Source organism: Globicephala melas, chromosome 6 (assembly GCF_963455315.2).
Source record: "Globicephala melas chromosome 6, mGloMel1.2, whole genome shotgun sequence".
NCBI lineage: Eukaryota > Metazoa > Chordata > Mammalia > Artiodactyla > Delphinidae > Globicephala > Globicephala melas.
Genome location: NC_083319.1, coordinates 67829448 through 67850382, shown reverse-complemented (window position 1 = coordinate 67850382; position 20935 = coordinate 67829448). Strand labels below are relative to the sequence as shown.

Below are 20935 nucleotides of genomic sequence, written 5' to 3'. Positions count from 1 at the left end.
TCATATTAACTGTGTCAAAGAGTGAGATCAGGTCACTCACAGCTAACACAACCTTTAGATTTAGTGTACAGACTTTTGAATCTTTACACTACATTTTAAAAACACCTTTTTTTTTGAGAGATAATTCACATACCCTAAAATTCACCCGTTTGAAGTACAGAATTCAATGGTTTTAATATGTTCACAGAATTGTGAAAACATCACCAAAATCTGTTTAGCATGTTTTCATCACTCCCAAAAGAAACCCCGTGCCCGTCAGCAGTCACCCTCCCACCCCATTCTACTCCAAGCCCCAGCTCTAGGCGACCACTAGTTCACTTTTTGTTTCTACAGATTTGCCTATCCCGGACATTTCATATAAACGGAATCATAGAATATGTAACCTTTCGTGACTGGCTCATCTCACTTAGCATAATGTTCTGCAGGTTCATTTATGTTATAGCACGTACCAGTATTTCATTCGTTTTTATTGTGGAATAATATTCCATAGTATGATTAGACCGCATTTCATTTATCCATTCATTAGTTGATCCACATTTGGGTTGTTTCTGCTTTTTGGCTATTATGAATACTGCTGCTATAAACATCTGACTATGGTTTTTTTGGTGGACATATGCTTTCATTTCTCTTAGGTATATACCTAGGAGTGGAATTGCTGGTTCACACAGTAACTCTATGTTTAACATTTTGAGGAGCTGCCAGGCTGTCTTCCAAAGCAGCTGCACCTTTCTGCAACAAGAGTCAAGAGTCATACCCACACACAAAGAACGGCTAGTTGGTGTGAATGTTGTTGTAATTCTCATGGAATCTTCTCGTAGGTAATAAGGTGATTCTCCAAAGTTAGAGACAGTAAATGAGGGAAAAATTGGGCACTGTTTTTTCTTTAGCTACTAAAACTGAGGCTATGGACTCCTTGAGGGGAGGGCTTGAGTCCTATTCACTGCTACATACCCCAGGGGATAGCCTAATGCCCAATAGTAAGCATTAAATATTAACTGAATGAATAAATAGCTTCAAAAAGGTACTGTGTGGTAAGGGATATACTTTGCTCAAGGAGAGGTCTGGCCTTTGCCCTTGGTTCCTGGGAGGCAATTTCTAAACTCTTGTCACTGACCAGTAAGAGTATCTTTGCTTGTCTGGGGCCTTGGGCCATGCCAGAGAGTCCAGGTTAACAATGTGATTTACGATGAGGGCTTTGGGCCTCATGGTATCAGCTCAGCCTCTGGAGGGGCTAGAGACGGTCAGCCATGCGGGTGCTCAACCAAGTCTATGTGATGGAGCCTCAATAAAAACTGTGGATACCAAGGCTTGGGTGAGTCTTCCGGGTTCCGTACATATTGTCACACACTATTGCTGGGAGAGGTAGGTGCTATCCACACCACTCTTCCAGGAGAGGACAACTGGAAGGTCTGCACTTGAACTCTTCTGAACCGTGCTGTATGTACCTCTTTCCCTGGCTGATTTTAATCAGTATCCTTTGGCTATAATAAACTGTAACTGAGTACAACAGTACCACTCAGCTCTCAGTGAGTTCTCTCTGTCCTAGTGAATTATCAAACCTGAGAGTCGTCTTGAGGAGCCCTGAACTTGAAGTTAGTAGAAGAAGTGAGGGTAATTTGGGGAAATCCAAACTTTTTAGTTACTAACAGTGCTGAGACAATATTAAAGATAATTTGGTAAAATTCAGCATGTTCATTATTTCTACAAACAAGTGTCCCAAAGACTCATTCATGAGACAAAGCATCATAGGATGAATCAAGAAAGCTGCCAGATCTTGGTGCAACTTTCATTGAACAGAACACAGAATTCTGAGGCCAGAGGTCCCTGACTCAGCTACACACGCTCATACCCCTGTTAACAAAGATGTGTGCTTACTGGTACTCTGCTTCGTTCTTAAAATATCTTCTCAGAGGAAAGGTGACATATAATAGAAATAATAGGATTCGAATCGTAGCTTTGCCTTTTTCTAGTTGTATGACCTTCTATGAGTCTACATCTCCTCATTTATAAGATGGAAATAATAAAGCTATTCCCCAAAATTGGTACAAGAAGCACATGGTGATATGCGTGGTGCACTCTGCAAACTATACAGCACGAAAAATAACAACATTTGGAAGTTTTTTCTAAATTAGATTCACACTGCCTTCATCTACTTCACTGAATCTCTTTGGGAAAACAAAATCCGTGATTTTGTCTTTCCCAGTGCACACTGAATTTCAAAGGAAAAATTAAATAGATATAACTTTCAAAAAGGTTTTCTGTGAAAGCTGTAGAAAGAAGCGTTTATGTATCTGTGTGTTTGTGTGTGTGACGTATGTTAAACAATAAACCTGCCAAAGTGCTTATTTAAAAAACAACAAAAGAGCACAAAAAATAAAGTTATTATAAAATTTTTCAAAAGAAGGGTTTCTGTCCCACAAATTGAATATCAAGATGAAAAAAATTCTCATATGGCAAAGAAATTCTTTCCATGAGCAGAGATGATACATGAATAAATAAAGGACCCAACTGGGGTGGCAGGAAGGAGATAGTTTGAGATGAATGAATCCCTCCGGAGTGTCACTTTCTCTATCTCTTAGCTATTCAAATAGAGAGGATACCTTAAGGAACTACAGTCATCTGACTTCAGTTTTTCCTAAAAGTGACAAATGCTTAAGTTGACTTGTTAACTAACTAGCATGTGATCACAGAAAAGGTTAACCTGATAAATTTTTAATCATACATAAACAGGACAGTGACCATACCAACTTGATGGAATCACACCATTCACTTAAGAAGACGTAAGAGGGAGGAAGAAAGGATATGAATTCACTGAGTGACAATCACATGGCAGACAGTGTGCTATACATACAGTATCTCCTCATCCCTCGTAGTGCCCCAAACCAACGCCTGGCCCTTCTCTCATGTTCTACACCCCAGTGAACAGCAGCAACATGCTTTGCTCAAACTAGAAACCAGAGCATTGTCTTCAACTCTCAATTTTTCTCTCCTATTATATTTCATCAGTCGCCAAGTCCAGGGACTCTATCTCCTGATTTGTTCTGAAATCGCCCCTTTTATTCCCACTACCAATTTTGTGTCCTTTCTAATCCATTGCCCTCAATGCAGATAGAGCACTCTTCCTAAAATACATGTCTCACTTTATCTGGCATCTGCTTGAATTACTTCACTGGCACTCTTTGTCTCTCAATATTACAAACCCCAAGCTTCTTAATATAGCTTATGTAGCTCCTCATGACACAGGTCCTGACACCCTCTCTAGCCCTTTATTTCTTCACTCTCCTTCAATTCTAGGCACTAGTTAGGTCTTTCCAGCTATCTCTTCCTCTGAGCATTTCTTGATTCCATGTTTGGTCAGATATTCCTTCTACTTATGACAGTCTAAATTTCTCCCACTCTGGCTCCTACAAACTATTCAAAATTATATGTATATATGTACGTGTATGTATGTTATGTATATGCATATATGAAAATGTACTATGTACAAATAAACTGGGATGTGTGCTATTGTGGGTTGCAGTGTGTCCCCCAAAAAAGGTATGTTGAAGTTATAACCCCCAGTGCTTGTGAGTGTGATCTTATTTGGAAATAGATCTTTGCAGATATAATCAAGTTAAGATGAGATCATACTCGGGCTTCCCTGGTGGCACAGTGGTTAAGAATCTGCCTGCCAAATGCAGGGGACACGAGCATTGGCAGGCAGATTCGAGCCCTGGTTCGGGAATATCCCACATGCCATGGAGCAGCTAAGCCCATGCACCACAACTACTGAGCCTGTGCTCTAGAGCCACAACTACTGAGCCCGCGTGCCACAACTACTGAAGTCTGTGCTCCTAGAGCCTGTGCTCTGCAACAAGAGAAGCCACCACAATGAGAAGCCCACACACTACGGCGAAGAGTAGCTCCTACTCGACGCAACTCAAGAAAGCCTGTGTGTAGCAATGAAGACCCAATGCAGCCAAAAATAAATAAATTTAAAAAAAAAAAGATGAGGTCATACTCAATTAGAACTGGCCAGAAGCCAATATCACTGGTGTCCTTATAAGAAGAGAAAACAGGGACGTCGGGAGAAAAATGCCATGTAAAGACAGAGACATACACAGACCCAGAGGGGAGGAGGCCACGTGAAGATGTAGGCATAGATTGACAGCCACCACTAGAAGTTATGAAGAGGCAAAGAGAGATTACACTCAGAGCCTCAGAGGAAGCATCACTCTGATGATACATTGATTTTGGACTTTTAGTCTCTAGAATTGTGGGAGAATAACTTTCTCTTGTTTCAAGCCACCCAGTAAAGAAAGCTACCATGTAAAGAAATTTGGGCTTTCTTTATCCTGATGGTGATAGAATGCAATTGAAATGATTCAAGCAGATAAGAAATAAAGTCAGATCTGTATTTTAGAAAGGAAACTCTTGTTTTCACTGTAAACTCCTGTTCACAGTTAGGTGAATAGAGTATAGGGGTAATAGTATACTTTCCTTTACACTTGGCTCATCTCCCCTTAGAGTGTCAGTTCAGGGAGGGCAGGGACTGTGTTTTTTTCCTGTCCATTCATGTATGTATTAGCACACTGCTAATTCTTAAGTAAATATTAAACAAACGAACAAACTGAATTTTTCACAATAGCCCTACAAAGGTACCATTCCTGAGGGATGATATTTAACTCTGTAAGCTCAGTACCCAGCAGATTATCGGGAGAGCAGATAAACAATGTTCAGAAACTAAGTAATTTGTTAAAATTCAACTAGTAGGCAGTAAAGCAGTTCATTTCATCTTTACTGTGTCACGCAAAGGGGAGAAAAAGAAAGATGATGCATTAAATCTCTGAAGCAACGCCATGCTTCCACGTGGAATTAGAGTACAAAACACAGAGGGAAAAACCGCCAAGTCCATGTTTCTGACATCACTACCTTTAGAATACCTGGTAGACATTTGATAGTAGTGACTTAGGTCACAGACAGAGATGGAGAAATAAGCATTCCATTCAATTCATTTCAAACTACTCACCGTAGGAATTATTAAAAACGTAAAGAACTTCTTTGTTAGAGCTGTGGTTCATTTTAGTGTCACCACAGTATAAACCTCAAAACTCCATGATCCAATTTATTGCTTATTTCTTTATTGTATTATTCATTTTACAGCAACATTATATAAGGCATTACTGGAAAGGAATTCACCTTTTCATTTTCGAAACGCCTTGTTTTCTGACACAGCACTGTGCAGTACTATAAATATGCAGATTCATTAAAAAAGAGCCGGCTTATAATTGCACTTTGTCTTTTGATGTAGGTATGTTAGGTAACAACCGATGAATTTCATTAATTATGAAAATAAAACACACTTTTCTGTATTTGACTTCAAAATAACCTCAAAATTATTTTTAACAGCAGCACATGTTCTATCTGTAAATTTATGCTACTCTTTTTTTATATTTAAAACAGAAACAGGCTTTGTGCTTTATAACAAATATAAATGGGGTAATTTGGATAATGAAAATAAATGAATAACAGCGGCACTAATAGAGCTGATCCTATTTGCAATGGCTCATTAACTCTGTACAGGACGCAATTCACTGCCCTGGATCAGGAGTTGATAATGGTGCAGCATGGAGCTATTAGCAAAGAACGGTGCAATAGGAAATTAACAGAAGGTCTGTTCATTCGCTGGCAAGTCAGGATCCCCTTTAGCATGTATAACCACTTTAAACCATGTGTTCAAAGAAGGCCATAAAGAGGGAAAAGTCAAAGAAATAATTTGAGGACTACTCCTACCGCAAGCTAGTACTGATCAAGCTCATAGTAAGCACTTCAGTGCAGTTGATAACTTAACCCTCACGGCAATCCTATCAGGTAGTTCCAGATATTATCCTCATTTTGCAGATGAGGAAACTGAGCCTCAAGAACTTGCTCAAAGTCATACATTAATGAGTGGCGGAGCTTAGATTTAAACCCAGGCATTATGACTCCAGAGCATTCGCTCTTAACTCTTCATGGATGACAAATTGCCTTCCTGGCTCTGCTTTATCCCCAACTTCATCTAGAATGATCTACAGCAAATAAAAATCCCAGTGTCTCTCAGTCTGAGATGTAAGGTGGGGAGACACATCAACACAGCTACCTCTTGGGGACAATGCTCAGATTCTAGTGGGGATGTCAAGGGGAGGATGTGGTTTGAAAAGACATTCACTAAACCTATTGTCTCCATGTGTAAATGACAGAATTAAAGCTGGACAAGGTTTTGGCCTGTGGGAGAGGCTGAAGAAATAACACAGGGGGCATAGTTAAAAAATGCTGATAAACAGTGACATTCTCTGACCTCTAGTCTGCCATTAACTAGCTGGAAGATCCTGGGAAAATCGCATAACCTAGCACAGCAATATTTCTCAGGGCTGGACTAGATGATCTCAAAGGTAGTGCTTTCACTCTTAGTAACAATTTCTGTGCTCTGGAGAAAGAATGAAAAATAAGTACAGGGTAGTAACTTTCTCATAAGGCAAACAATATTCAATTTAAAGGTTTGTCCTTCATTCTGAAATCAGGTTCTTGTTGCTTTCTTGTTATTAAAACTTCATTTATGAAACGATGGTGAAAGTACATGATAGAAGGTCTCCCTTTCTTCTTAGCAGAATAAGAAGTAGGTTACTTTATCTCATTCTATAAACTTTTTTGAACTGTTACAGCGTTATGAAGTTCCACACAGGGAACCACTACATTAATATATTTTGCAGTTCAAAATGTTCAGGGTACTCTACTTTTCCACAGCACTTGACAGTTTATTAAGCATTTCATATGAATTATCTCACTTGGTGCTCTGCAGTCTGCAAGATAATCTTATTTTGCAGAGTAAAAATAGAATTTAGGAAGGGTAAGCAACTTGATCAAGATTACACAGATCATTAAAGAAAATCCAGATTGTAATCTGTATCTTGTGACTTTAAATGCTATCTGCTTTCTAATTGGCGAGTGGTTCATAAATCTGGCCAAACACTAGGGTCATAGGGAGAGTGTTTGAAAAACATCAAATGGATAAACCTGAATTTCTGGAGGAGGGCCTAAGGGTCATACCTTTTAAGAGCTCTCCAAGGGATTCTGGAGGGCAGTCAAGTTTGGGAACCCGTACTCAACATCACACTGCCTCTGTCCAGCTAGCCTCACCAGGAAGAATAAGGGCTTTGGAGTCAGAGCTGGGTACTTCTGAGCGAGTCCTATAATATACCTGAGCCTCAGTCCTTCATCTGTGAAATGAGGATAATGCCACCTAATATGCAGAGTTGTAAATATTTAAAAAAATATACGTAAAGTGCCTAGATATGGTAGTTACGAGAAAATGGAGGATATTTTATTATTATTATTACTACTACTATTACAGTGAATATACCGCTTAATACAATGCCTAATGTTACCGAATAAGGTATCTCTTATAAGTAGCAATGATCCTAGAATTTTCCTGAAGCAAATTCACGACAGATAACCCCCTCATTTACGACTTTTGGAACTGTCTGCAGGTCCCAGTTCCCTCCTCTGTGAAATAGTTATATTTGTAAATTGCTAAGGTACCTTTTGACTCTAAAAGTCAAAGTCTCCATAGTTTTATTTAAGAGTTAGAGCCTCAGATGGTTTTGAGGAAGTGGATTTTAGTTGAGTATTAAACAGGCATAACTGAAATAACTAGTATTTAAAAACGACAAATCTCTTAGTTACGCTGCCATTTTCTGTCAAGGTAAGACTATAGCCAAAGCTAGGCATTTGCTTCTCTACAGTTTATAATTTATATCTGTCTAGCATCAAAATTATTTGAAGCAGCTTACCAACAAAAAGTGATAATAAGACAACAATGAAGCCAGTAAAAGAGCTGAGAATTCCCCCAAAATGGGGTAGAAATGGAAGGGAAGGGAAAATGGGGCAGAGGAGATGACTTTTTTCAGGAAGCCAGGAGAAGCTCTTTACAAAAACTGTACATTTAAGCTAGCATTAAGATTTTTGACAGTGTTTTTAAGATTATGAACATATGACTTCTTAATGTTTCTTACCAAAGACCACAAATGCTAATCACCGATATACAGATGCAACCTAAATAAAGGAACTTTTTTCTAAGTAGGATGGAATTTACGGCTGTCCACTCTTTCAGGGTAGCGGTGAGTGCTTTTCTTTTGTTGACTAACCTCACTCTTGTTCTTCTGAAAAAGTATATACTGCATTTAAGTAGTCCATCGTTATTCCGCTATCATTTTTTTGTGGATAAGAAAAATTTTTTAATTGTTTTGATAACGTCAAACGTATTATTGGCAAAGCCAAGTAAACCTTTAGGATTGTTATCCATTTGGGAAAACTTCTATCATATTCCTCTCTCACCTTGCTGTCTTTCTCTCACATTGCTCTCTTTCAGCTCCTTCCCTCCTCTTTAAAAATCAAGTAGTTTTTAATCATAAAAAAAGGCCATTATGGTAATGGTAGCAAGGATCTAAAAATGATATCACTTACAAATTCATATTAAGTGGTCGTTTTTGATTCCCTGAGCATGAGTGATTTGATTTTTTTTTTTTTTTAACAACTATTCCCCTGCTCTGGTTATAGTCAAAATGAAAACTCCTTCTTGGTTTTAGACATTGTTTCCTTTCTGTTCCCGCTGTCACTGGCCTGGCCCAAGGTTCATGCTTCTCCTCACTTTGGCTGCTCTAAGAGCCTCCTTTTCAGCTGGTCTCTTTGCCTCCGGGGTCCTGAAAGTGGTCCTCACTCCACTTCAAGCATCCTGTAACTGCAGCTATATTCATCTTTCTAAAGCAGAGCTAGGGTTATGTCTATTCTCCACTAAAACTCTTTCTTGGCCACCCACTGCTGATCATGGTCTTGTCTGCCATTTCAAGACACCATGATTTTCTCCCAAAATACCTCTCTCTCTCCTTACTGAGTACCTGGGGGGTATCCTGCTCTCTGGCCAAACTACTTGTTAGAATCTAAATGCAATCTGAACTCTTCCATCCCTTTACCTTACTATTGCCTCTAACAAGACAAATAAATGAAGAAAAGAATAATAACTAATTACAATTTCTATGTACATCACCATTCTATTCAGATATTCTCTAATTTACATTTGTCCCCAAATCTAACAGGTCACACTTATAAGAATCTAAGTTGAGGAGGCATGATTATTCTTGCTTCAGTTGCCAAGTTACATGAAGCCATTTGGCGGGGTTAGTTTAGGAAAAAAAGAGGCCACATTGAATTCCCATGCAGCAGAAACAAATGAAACCTAATTTGCAGGCCAATCTTGTTTATTTTGGTTCATTCATCAGTATAATATAGTACCCACGACTCTGGACTAGATATCAGGGAACCTGAAATTTAATCCCATTTCTTCCATGACCAACCATATAACTTTCAGAAAATCACACAACTTTTCTGGTCCCTGGTTTTTTCTCATTTACAAAATGGAAATCTGTCTTTTTTTTTTTTTTTTTGTGGTACATGGGCCTCTCACTGTTGTGGCCTCTCCCGTTGCGGAGCACAGGCTCCGGATGCGCAGGCTCAGCAGCCATGGCTCACGGGCCCAGCCGCTCCGCGGCATGTGGGATCTTCCCGGACTGGGGCACAAACCCGTGTCCCCTGCATCGGCAGGCGGACTCTCAACCACTGCGCCACCAGGGAAGCCCCTGTCTTTCTTTGTTCAAACACTACACATACTTAAGAAATTATTATTATGTTTATTTGCCATTCCCTACAACATAGTCCCTTTCTGTATATATTTGCTTTACAATTCTCTGTCATTCCCATAGCTTTTGTAGATTCCATAATTACATCTCAACACCACTGAGAGTTCTAGAGAAGGAAGCAAATACCAAGTATCACAAACGGTTCAAATATACTGCTTTTTAGGATGTTGATTAGATCACCTCTTAGGCCTTTCCTAGCTTTAAAATAGTAAAATAGTTACTGATATGTAAATATCACTCCATCCTCCTATCCAAGAAGTGCTTGGACTTGTCACAACTTATTTGTCTCATGACTCTAGACCTCATGAAGGTTTAGTATGTCTGTCTCTCTCTCATCTACACAGAACCTCGTAGGACGTCTCATACCTCTTGCAGTCATTCACACTACGACTATTCCTTTTACATCTGAAAACAGATTTAGCTTTTAAATAAACATGTGAATTTGAAACAACAAATTACTGAAAGACATTTTAGGTTTATTCTTATACGGCTAGTTGTGATATCAGAAATTCTGAAGAGAGAAACATTTCAACCAATGTCTTCTTGGGAGAGGCAAAGATTCTCAAATTGTCTACTACGTGAAATTTAAAAGTATAATCGTCAAGTATAGCACACAGGAAACGGTAGCAACTGCTTGCTCCAAAAGCTAGGCTGGTCATTCTAATCCAAAGCCTAGACTTTGAACTCAAGATGGCAAACATTAACTCTCCCTCACCTTACTAACTCCCCACCTAAAGTAGACATTGAAAAATTGATACCAGAAATCAAATCTCTTTGCTCTCCCTGTTAAAGATTTACCTGGCTGAATTCGACCTAGTTGACACTGCCATGCCTTTTCCTACAATTTGTCTAAATTTTCAGCATAACTGTAGTCACGATAGAGAAGCAACAAGTTCTCGTACAGTGTACGTGGAGATTTTAGAGCCAGTCTCACCTGAGCGATTCTGAAGCTCTAAGTAAACGAAAGTTGATGCCTCTGAATACAGATAAACACACACACACATCCCACGTTATTTCAGGGACAACCAAGGTAGAGGTCATTTCAGAGTCTAGTACAAAAGTGATACACAATGTTGAAGAATTTTGGTTCTTCTATATTGAAGTGAGACTCAAAGGAAGAAGAAACTCTAGTCCACTTTTCCTTAACACATAATACAGCTCTTGTAGCTTTAACTGAAGCTGAACCTCAATTTTCAAATGGGTCATCGTTTGTAAACTCTAGAAAAAGTACCACTGATTCAGATAGCAGGACTACTCAAAAGCTACTGACACAAAACCCTCTGGAAAAATAGAATGAAAAGAAGCCAGCACTTACTTGGCACAAACCGCTGATGCACATATCCAAAGATTCTGTGTAGCAGCGAGTCCCGTCTAAGACTTTAGGTGCAAGTTCAACAACCAGGGCTGTTTCTTTGGCCTGGCACTTGAGGGAACATGGGTTGTCGGGGTCGTTAGACACAGGAAGCCATTCATAAAACTGGCCATGGTGCTTGACATCATTATGAGCTGAGCACTGCTGCGCTCGGAAATCACCTGCTTCTGGTGGGCAGTCCTGGAGAAGACAAAGAGGGAAGGGAGAAGCACAGGTTAGGAGAACAGCCTCAAACAGAACACTAGAGCAGCTATGTGCTCCAGGTCTTAGGAAACAAAGCAAATGTTCTGTCGTTACAGATGGACCCTCCCGTAGCATCTGAAAGGTTATATGATTATTTGGCCCACAGGAGGTAGAGATTTGAGAAAAGTCACCACCTGGAAATATATTTTCTGATAGAAGTGAAATGGGAAAGAAACCAGCTTGAAATAGATCTGATGGATACTAGTTAGGAAAGTAACCACCCTGAAATATATTTTCTCAAAGATGTTTATTTGTCCATGGAGTCCCTCCACATTGTAATATTTTTGTTTCCTTGTAATTTAAGTAGAACTGAGTATAGTCACAGGGTTAGTTAAAAGTATCACTGTCATTTTCAGTTCTGATACCAAAAGCTATGACAAAATGTTATTTTAGCAACTAGGAGCAAAAAGTTATGATGATTTCGTTCAAAATTTTTTTGTGGGGTTGTTTGTGAGTTTTTTTCTAAAGCAGTATACTTAGGCTACACAGTATCCAGAATTAAACAGGGAGACCAAAAGAGAGAAAACAGCATTTACACCTGAATTTCTTTGGCTTCAGGCAGCATGGCTGAATGTCTTGGACTCCCTCCTCAGATGGGAGTTGGATGCAATATGGTGGGTCTCTATGGGCCTATGTTTCCTTGTGTTTAGAACAGAGGCAATGATAATACTCAGCTCTCAAGGTCATAGTCAGAATTTCATGAGCTTTTGTTGGCCATATACTGGCACAAGGAAGACAGTACATGGTAGCTATTATTGTGATTATTTAATGAAGCCAGTGAAGAGAAAGTGTTGTTGGAGAATTAGGAAAGTCTCTGAATTTGAAATCACACTGTATGAGACCAGCAGAAAACAAGAATGTTTTACATGTGTGTGTGTGTGTGTGTGTATATATATATATATGTTTTTTTTTTTTTTTCTCCTGTACGCGGGCCTCTCGCTGCCGTGGCCTCTCCCGTTGCGGAGCACAGGCTCCGGACGCGCAGGCTCAGCGGCCATGGCTCACGGGCCTAGCCGCTCTGCTGCATGTGGGATCCTCCCGGACCGGGGCACGAACCCGTGTCCCCTGCATCGGCAGGCGGACTCTGAACCACTGCGCCACCAGGGAAGCCCTACATGTATATTTTATAAATGGAATTTTAAAATGTAAAACCATAACTAACCATGGCTATTATCTAATAAATGATAAACTATAGTGAAAACAATTATGATTTAATTTTAAAAAGACAAATATCACCTATCCCTCGGAGAAGCTGTTTGATAAGTAGGTCTATTTTATGGTACATGCATTCAGATTAGGATTTATTATGGAAGATTGTAGAATATCCATCTACAAGGATGGATATTAATGACAGGGAAGACTTTCATTAAAATTTTTTATCTTAAATAATGAATTTTCACGTAGCCTTTTAGCAGTTCCTGATTACTACATTACCACTTTTAAGAGTTCTCTTTTACAAGGTTTCTTCCTCTGAAAATCTATTTACATTTAAATAAGCATTGTGAGAATAACATTATGCTATTTTATAAAATGAAATCCTGACTCTTTCCTCAAATTTCAGTGTTACTATTAAGTAGCATGTAAGCCTTTAATATTTCAGAAAGCATTAATTCTTCCTAGGCAAAATGGGTGTAAACAATTACTTATTTCAGTTGAAATTAAACTAGCTCAAAATACAATATAAATTCTCGGGCTTCCCTGGTGGCACAGTGGTTGAGAGTTCATCTGCCGGTGCAGGGCACGCGGGTTCGTGCCCCGGTCTGGGAGGATCCCACACGCCGCAGAGCGGCTGGGCCCGTGAGCCTATGGCCGCTGAGCCTGCCCGTCCGGAGCCTGTGCTCCGCAACGGGAGAGGCCACAACGGTGAGAGGCCCGCATACCGCAAAAAACAAAAACAGAAACAAAAAACAATATAAATTCTGAAAGGTATTTTATTGTTAGTATCATATGTGTTCTCAGAGTGAATAAAATGTAATACTAAAGGAAAAGAATAAATTTTATTTACTCTTTAAATAAATAAAGTATACATGGGTACCCAACAAGGCTTAAGTGATTTTGAATACTGTCTGAAAAAAATTTAAAGATCATTAAACCAGTCAATAAGTGTGTGTTACACTTTGTTGTGATAGTTGTTTGTTGTAAGAAATAAAACAAAACTCACAATCTGCAAACCTATGCTATAAATCACAAAACAGGTAAATTGTATGATGCAACACAAACTATCTGAACTCAAATGTTTAACCCCATCTCCTTTCAGACGATGTGTTCCAAGATAAGAACACAAACAAACTTAACATTAATTATTCATGAACTTATGTTCCAAAGGCAAGACCACAGCTTGCCCAGTTTACAAATCCTATCATTCTTCAACTAGACCTCATTTACTAGCTTCTGTCCTGAAATAACCCTGTGATTAACTACAGCCCCAAACTCTACGAGTCTTCTTCCCTAAATTCCCCCATCTGAGAAACTACCGGCTGTCAAGGTGCTTCTTCCCCTTGTTTAGCAAGTTTAATAAAACCAGCTTTATATGATTAACACGTTTCCCTAGTGGCTGCTGCATGGGGGCTTCCACAGTTGAACTGATAGTTTAATTAATAAGTTTTAAATAAAGTGTTTTCAGTTGCATAATACCTGTCATTCCAAGAGTCAGCTGATTACTCAGTAGAACAGAAGAAATACTGAAGTGGACTCAATAGAGCAGAATACAGAGCAAACTGTTTAGAATGGTCCCAAACTTCCCTCATAATTACTTTTACCTTCTTTTTCTATAAATAAAAGTGAATCAGCTATAAGGGAATTTCAGGGTCAGGTTGAATCACCTCTGCATTAAGTAAGAAGGATAATATATAATTAAGAGACCTCTGAGTATGAACCTGAGATACTTTTCTGTATTTATCCAATTGCAAGAAAGGAGTGTCAATTACATTTTAAAATTGATGTTACATCATCTTAGTACAGACATAAAACTCCTACAGAGTCTCTTATGAGTCCCCGCTGTTCAACAAAATGTGTTGAGTCTTCCCACCTTTACTAAAATAAATAAGACTGAAAGTCAGTCAAAAGTAAAATTACTAAAAAGTGAAGCTAAACTATTAAGACTTTTTGGTTTTTCTTTTCAGTGACAAAAAAGTAGACATATCTAAACACATCACAGAGAATCAACAGGCAGACAGATGTTCCTGTTTGCCATTCACCTATATCTACTAGCTCTGAGAACACCTGCTATAGGTTTTTATAAACTTTCACAACCGGAGAAATGTCTCTGAGAATAATAATGCTTGCGAACACCTTTACTCACTTTTATCACTATGGTCTTTCCTCCTGCCCCTACTTCTGTAGGGGTGGGAATATATATTTTGCTAAATTGAGAATGCACTTAAAACCTGGAGTTCAGAGTTGGAAACTGAACTTGAACCTTCTTAATGTTTGAGTTTATTTGTACTTGGCAAAATGCAACTTCCTGTTTTAAGAAAAACGACTCAAGAAGGCTTATAAAACAGGTTCAGAAAGCTTCTTGGACATCAAATCGCTCTTACAAAATAACATTTTCATGATTTAAGTGTAAATGAATCAGAAACATATGAATCAAATTTCCCTTGAAATACACATGTTTAAAAATTAAGGGAAGAAGGATTTGGCAAACGCTTCTTTTGTTGAACCCAAAACATCTCAAGCATAGTTCAAGACACTCACTGAACTCCTGATGCATCTGGAATCACCCAGCTGCAGGAGTGGAAACTCAAGCAAAGTCATCATAGTTTCTTGTCCCACAAGTATCATAATAATAATGACAATAACCCTTACTTGTATACAGATTCATCATGTACAAAGTTTTTAGTTTTGAATTATAATTTGATGCATGAAACCCACTATAGTTCTTGATCCTCCTAAAAGTTAGATTTAGAAACTGATAAACCTAACTGCTTTGAAAAATATTTAACATCCTATGCTGGGCATCATCTTTGAAATATCTCATAGGTACTAATGATGAAGACAAATAAAATTGCTGAAAATTCTCATAGCTATCTGAACTAGACACATCCCCCACCAAGAACCTGGCAAAAAATAATAGTGTGGGAAAGATGCTCTGGACTAAGACCCCCAGCTTTCAGCCAGAAACACTGTCCAGTAGAAACAGAGCAAGAGAGAGCAAAGGAATGCATTTCTTGGCCTTCTGTCTATTTCCAACTAACTGTAATGCCTGACGATTGACAACTCTGTGTCAGGCTACTGAGCTAGGGCTTCCTCACTCTGAAAAAAAAATATTTTATTTAACATAGTCAGATGATCCCATGAATTACTGCAGTTAGCCATTTAATACAATATAATACTTTTTCTCTCCAATTTTAAAGCACTCAATCCTAACCGTGTCAGAGTTTTCTTCTTTAAAAGCACAAAAATAAAAGCTGACCTTTAATGTACTCCCATTATAATTCATAAAGTCCGTGGAGTTCTGCCATAAATGAATCCAATTCAAAACTTTTTCTGGTTAATTAACTAGCCAGTGGGAAAGATAAGATGGATCCCAGATGTCCCCTGACGATGACAGGTGGATCAGATTACATTGTGGGACAAAAGAGGGTCAAGCTTCCCAGAGTTTACTCACTGGGTGAAATGTAGAAGATGATAATCTCAGCAGCTAAGGGTGGTAGCAATCAGAACGGCTTTTAAAATGGTTCTGAGAAAATATAGATTCAGGGTCAGGAGAAACGTAACTTTTTCTCTTTTTCAAGATGACATTTTCCTCCCTGAGGGATACCCTTCTGCTCTACCCCTATCCTTAAGTATTTGGTGGTTGGCCTTTTCTCCTAATTTTGCTGTTTCATTGAAATTATTATATGAGTGCCATGGTAGAGATGCCATATTCTGATTCTTTGGTCTTATTTATAAAGTCAATATTAATACCTGATAGTATCAAGAAAATACTGGAAATTATATTTAGGTGACCGCTTGGACTGTAGTAACTGAAGAAATCTATCTTTCTCACTGCATTTCCCTATCTCGTAACTGTTCCTCCAAATTCCGTGTCTCCCCTCCATCCTGTCCTAATCACTCACCCTCCATAAAAATTACTGTGCAAGAAAATAAAATTATAATTGCTTAATAAGGTGTCTATTCTATCCTCCAGAAATTTGAGATTGCGACTCCATGATGAAAACATCTATGGAAATTTATCAGCTACTTGATGACTTCAGAAAATTTTATTAGTGCTAAGTTTTACCCTCAGAATATTAGGAACTCTCAATGGTCTGATGGGAAAATGGGAAAAGATTACCATAAAAGATTCCTGCACAGTAAGTAGATGGAAGCTCTGAAGAATATGCACCCTAAAGTTCTCAAATCTCAGCACATGAGTAGACACCTCTTTTATATACTTTGGCTTTACTACTTGGCTTTCTGCCTCTTTTATTTGAAGTTGAGCTGAGACTACTAAACAGTAATTATCCACTGATGCAATCCAATCTAATACGATATTTTATTCTCAGAAACATAATTAATGTTTCAATTTCTATTTCCAAATCAGACTCCCTTCTCCTGAACGCCAGTCTCATATATACAACTGCTTTCTCACCATCTGGATGTCTAAGATATCACAAATCATAATGTCCAAACTTGAATTCCCAATCCCCTCTTTCCTCCCCAGAATTTGTTTCTTCTGAAGCCTTTACCATCCCAGTCAATGCCAATTCCATCCTTTTCAGGCCCCAAATCTTAAAGCAGCGGTTCTTACACTTGAGTGTGCATCAGAATCACCCGGAGGGCTTGATCAAAATACCAGATTATTAGGGCCCCATCCTCCAGAGCAGGGGAAACGTGCTGCACGGCAGGAGGTGAGTAGTGGGTGAGTGAGCGAAGCTTCATCTGCCATTCCCCATCACTCGCATTACATCCTGAACCATATCCCTCTGTCCCCCAACCCCCATGGAAAAATCGTCTTCCACGAAACTGGTCCCTGGTGCCAAAAACTTTGGGGACCTCTACTCCAGAGTTTCTGATTCAGTAGATTTGCGGGGGGGGGGGGCAAAGGAACTGGCATTTTTAACAGGTTCCCCAGTGATGCTGATATTGCTGGTTTGGTGACCACACTTTGACAACCACTGCCCTGGAATGATCCTTGACTTTCACATCCAATCCATCAGGAAATGCTGGTTCTATACATAAGATTATACAGAATCTGACCACAAATTCGGCCAAGCCACCGTCGTGTCTTGCCTGCATTATTACAATAGTCTCCTAACTGATCTTCCTTCTTCTACCTTTGCTTTCCAAGAGACTTCTGTCAGAGCAGCCAGAATGACCTTATTAAAGCAGAAAGCAGATTGTGTCACATTTCAGCTACAACTCTGCCGTGGCTCCTCACTTCACTCAGATTAAAAGCCAAAACCCTCATCACAGACAGAGGTCAGGATGTGGCCCCATCACCTCCTTCTGTCTTCCTTATGCCCTTGGCTCCAGCCACACGGATTCCCACTACGCCTTGAACACTCCAGGAATACACTTACTTTAGGACACATGCGTTATCCATCCCTTCTGCCTAGAATTTTCTTTGCCCAGATTCCAGGTGGCTAATTAACCTCAACCTCTATCAAGTCTTGCTCAAATATCACCTTCCCAATGAGACCTACCTTGACTTTTCTATGCAAAATTGCAATTCCCACTACTGATTCCTTTTTATCCTCTCAACTTTTCCTTTTTTCCTTCACACTTAATGACCTTCAAGTACACCGCATAATCTACTTATTTATTATGCTTATTTTTTGTCTGTGTCCTTCCACTAAAGTATAAGCTCCAGGAGGATGGGGATCTTTGACTGTTTGGCTCGCAAGCTATTATATACCAGTACACAAAAGAAATTTTTTTGAGAATGAATGACTAACACATCAAATACATAAAACAGAAGTCATGTCTTTCATTGTAGAAACTCCTATTCTTAAAATCTTGTAGGGAATCTAAATCTTGATAGTTTCCTAATCAAGGAATCTTAGAAAATCTTGATGAAATATCTATTTTTTCTTCTTTTTTTGAAATACAGATTTACAAGAATACTTTTTATTTCAGACACTAGGGAAATTGAGTAGGGATTCTTGCCTACTTTCTGAATAGGCAGATTGATGTTTCCTCCAGCATGTAAACAAACTTAATAGGGCAATATTAAGAAACATAAAATGTGCTGAAATAATTTATTATTCCATAAATCGACAGTTGTAAATTTTATATAACATTCACTGTTATATGCATGCACTATAAAGCACTAATGTTAAGGTATCCAGCTTTATACCCAAATTTTGGCCACCTGCTTATACTAACATCAACATCATCATCAAAAGCATTTATTTGTGCAAGACTGCTAGCTGCTATGAAAACTGAGATTAAACATAGTCCCTGCCCTGTCTAGACAGTCTATATGGAGACAATTCTATTATATTTCAAGAGCATAATATTTAAATCTCAAACACACCACTATCAGTGCAGAGAACAGAAAATGGGGTCGATTTTGAAAGAAGGTGGTGTCACCGCAGGTAAAGGTCACTCTTGTCTCATTCTTCCTCCTATTTGAAAATACCAACAGACTTTCTTGGGACACTATATTTTCATGTATAATATATAAGACATATTTAAGAGTCCTTTGTTTTGTTCCTTTTTTTTCCTGGTATAAAAGATTTACAGATTTTCTTTATTTTCCTTCCAAACCATCAATACTTCTGGAAAGTAAGTGCCTATGAAAATGAATCATTAACCATTTTAACGCCTTACTGTGGATCAGGGTCGGGCCCTATAAAATAACATCTTTACAGATTTGTGACCCTGTAAAATAATACGGAACGCTTAAGTTTATTCAAGCTTTGGGTGTGCCCTACTCTGGGCCCACTAAGTGAATGCTGGTTACAGGTATATTAAAGAGCTCTAAACCAGTCCAAATGTGTTTATCCAGGTCCAGACATAAGAGACTCAAAATATATCACACAATAAATCATTAACCCCACCCTACTTACTTGATTAGAGCTTGTTATCTGAAAACAAATGCTCTGCTTGGCTAGTTTTTAATGTCTCCGGGCATTTGAGAGCTGATCTAAGTAAAAACATTTAAAACATTTCATTTTAAAAGTTCGTTTTTTTCCTACCCCGTTTGGGTAGCTTTTATTTCAGTGTGGTTCTTTTTTCTCCTTTGAACAATGCAGACTTTTGGAATCCAATTCCCTTGAGGGATTTGTAGGACTGGTTGTTGTTTGTCATATTAGACTCTTAAAATTCTCTCCATTTTGAAAATATTCATTTCCTGAGGGCTTTTATTGTTTTTAGTCCCTTTCTCTGAATTAGCTCCAATTTAGCAGTATCTTTTCTTAAATCAGCATTTCTGACTTTTTACTATTTTTTATTATTGTCTAAAATCAATGTTCTCTCCCTCCCCAAATTAACATATTTGAAGTGGTAATTTGTAATCCTTTTTGGAACATGGCATACAATTTCATTTTAAAAGCATTCAAGTCTACAGGGTTTTTTTGTTTGTTTTCAGACTGTATTTACCAAAATGTTTGTGGTGGACAGTCAGGTTAAAGGAAGGACTCATATAAGGGAAATATTTTAGCATGTAAACACTTAAGCTGTTACTACTGCTGGGGCCTGCTGCATAACAAGTTCTTTATGTTTCTATTTATAAGTGGGAAAGGTAATAAAGCTTGATATATGACAAAGGAGCAAATACGGAGGCTGAAGTTGTCTTCCGGTGCTTATGCCAGCTGCTTAATGAAAACTGGAAAAAGATACCATCCAGAGCAATAAAAAGATAAATACAGTCATCCCCCGCTTTTCCAAAGTTCACTTTACGCCATTTTGCTTTTATGAAAGACCTTACATTAATACCTGCTTTTGCCAACCAAAAGAAATCCGAAGAGGATTTTTGCTTTTACAAAAAGAGGTGAAAAGCAAAATAATGTCCAGTGTTTATTTTGCAGCAGGCCTAGACACCCACCCCAAGCAGGGAAAGTGGCACCACCAAGCTCCTTCCCCAGGAACTACACTCTGCATCTCAGCAGCAAGCCTACATTTGAACGGTGTCTATGAGCATCCGTGCTTTACCTCCATTTATTCTGTGCATCTGTTAGCAAGATGCATCCTAAGGTAACTGCTTCTTTGTTTTATGCCATTGCAACCTAGAAAAGGTTTCATAGGCATGCTCTACTTTCAGATAGGGGAGAAACGTGTACCATGTTAGACAATTCAGAGAAGACCATAGTATTCTCTTCTCCTCTTCTCCATTCCAGTCTATAACAAACTGCCTAGTGTTGCCTGCAAGCTTAACTTCTTTTCGGCTGTCACTGAATCCTGACTGTTGTCTGTTTTCCTGGCACTGTATCTAATCAATGCTCTTTTTTGGAGGCATGTAATACAGTACCATGAACACCTCTTGAAATACCTCTGTCCTTGAGTTCTTGAAATACTTCTGGGCACTCGATAGGTATGTTTTTTGAAGCAAGCAATTTAAGGTTCCCGAGTTAGTTCCTACAAAGCTGACATCAGGCTGCTATTTGAATTATCATCCAGTCAGTTCAGTGAAGTTTATATTAGGAGTGAAGCTGCTTCCCAACTTGGAGAAGGTTCCAGGTCA

At 38.7% G+C, this 20935-nt stretch overlaps 1 protein-coding gene across 2 annotated transcripts in view; it reads right to left on the bottom strand.

The window, feature by feature from the left end:
- ADAMTSL1 (ADAMTS like 1) overlaps window positions 1-20935 on the bottom strand; it is a 1021102-nt gene that overhangs the window by 357264 nt on the left and 642903 nt on the right. For both annotated transcript variants that reach the window (XM_060300968.1, XM_030840590.2), the window contains one exon: window positions 11026-11262. In XM_060300968.1, coding sequence (XP_060156951.1) covers window positions 11026-11262 — 237 coding nt within the window. The remainder of the gene's footprint in view (window positions 1-11025; window positions 11263-20935) is intronic.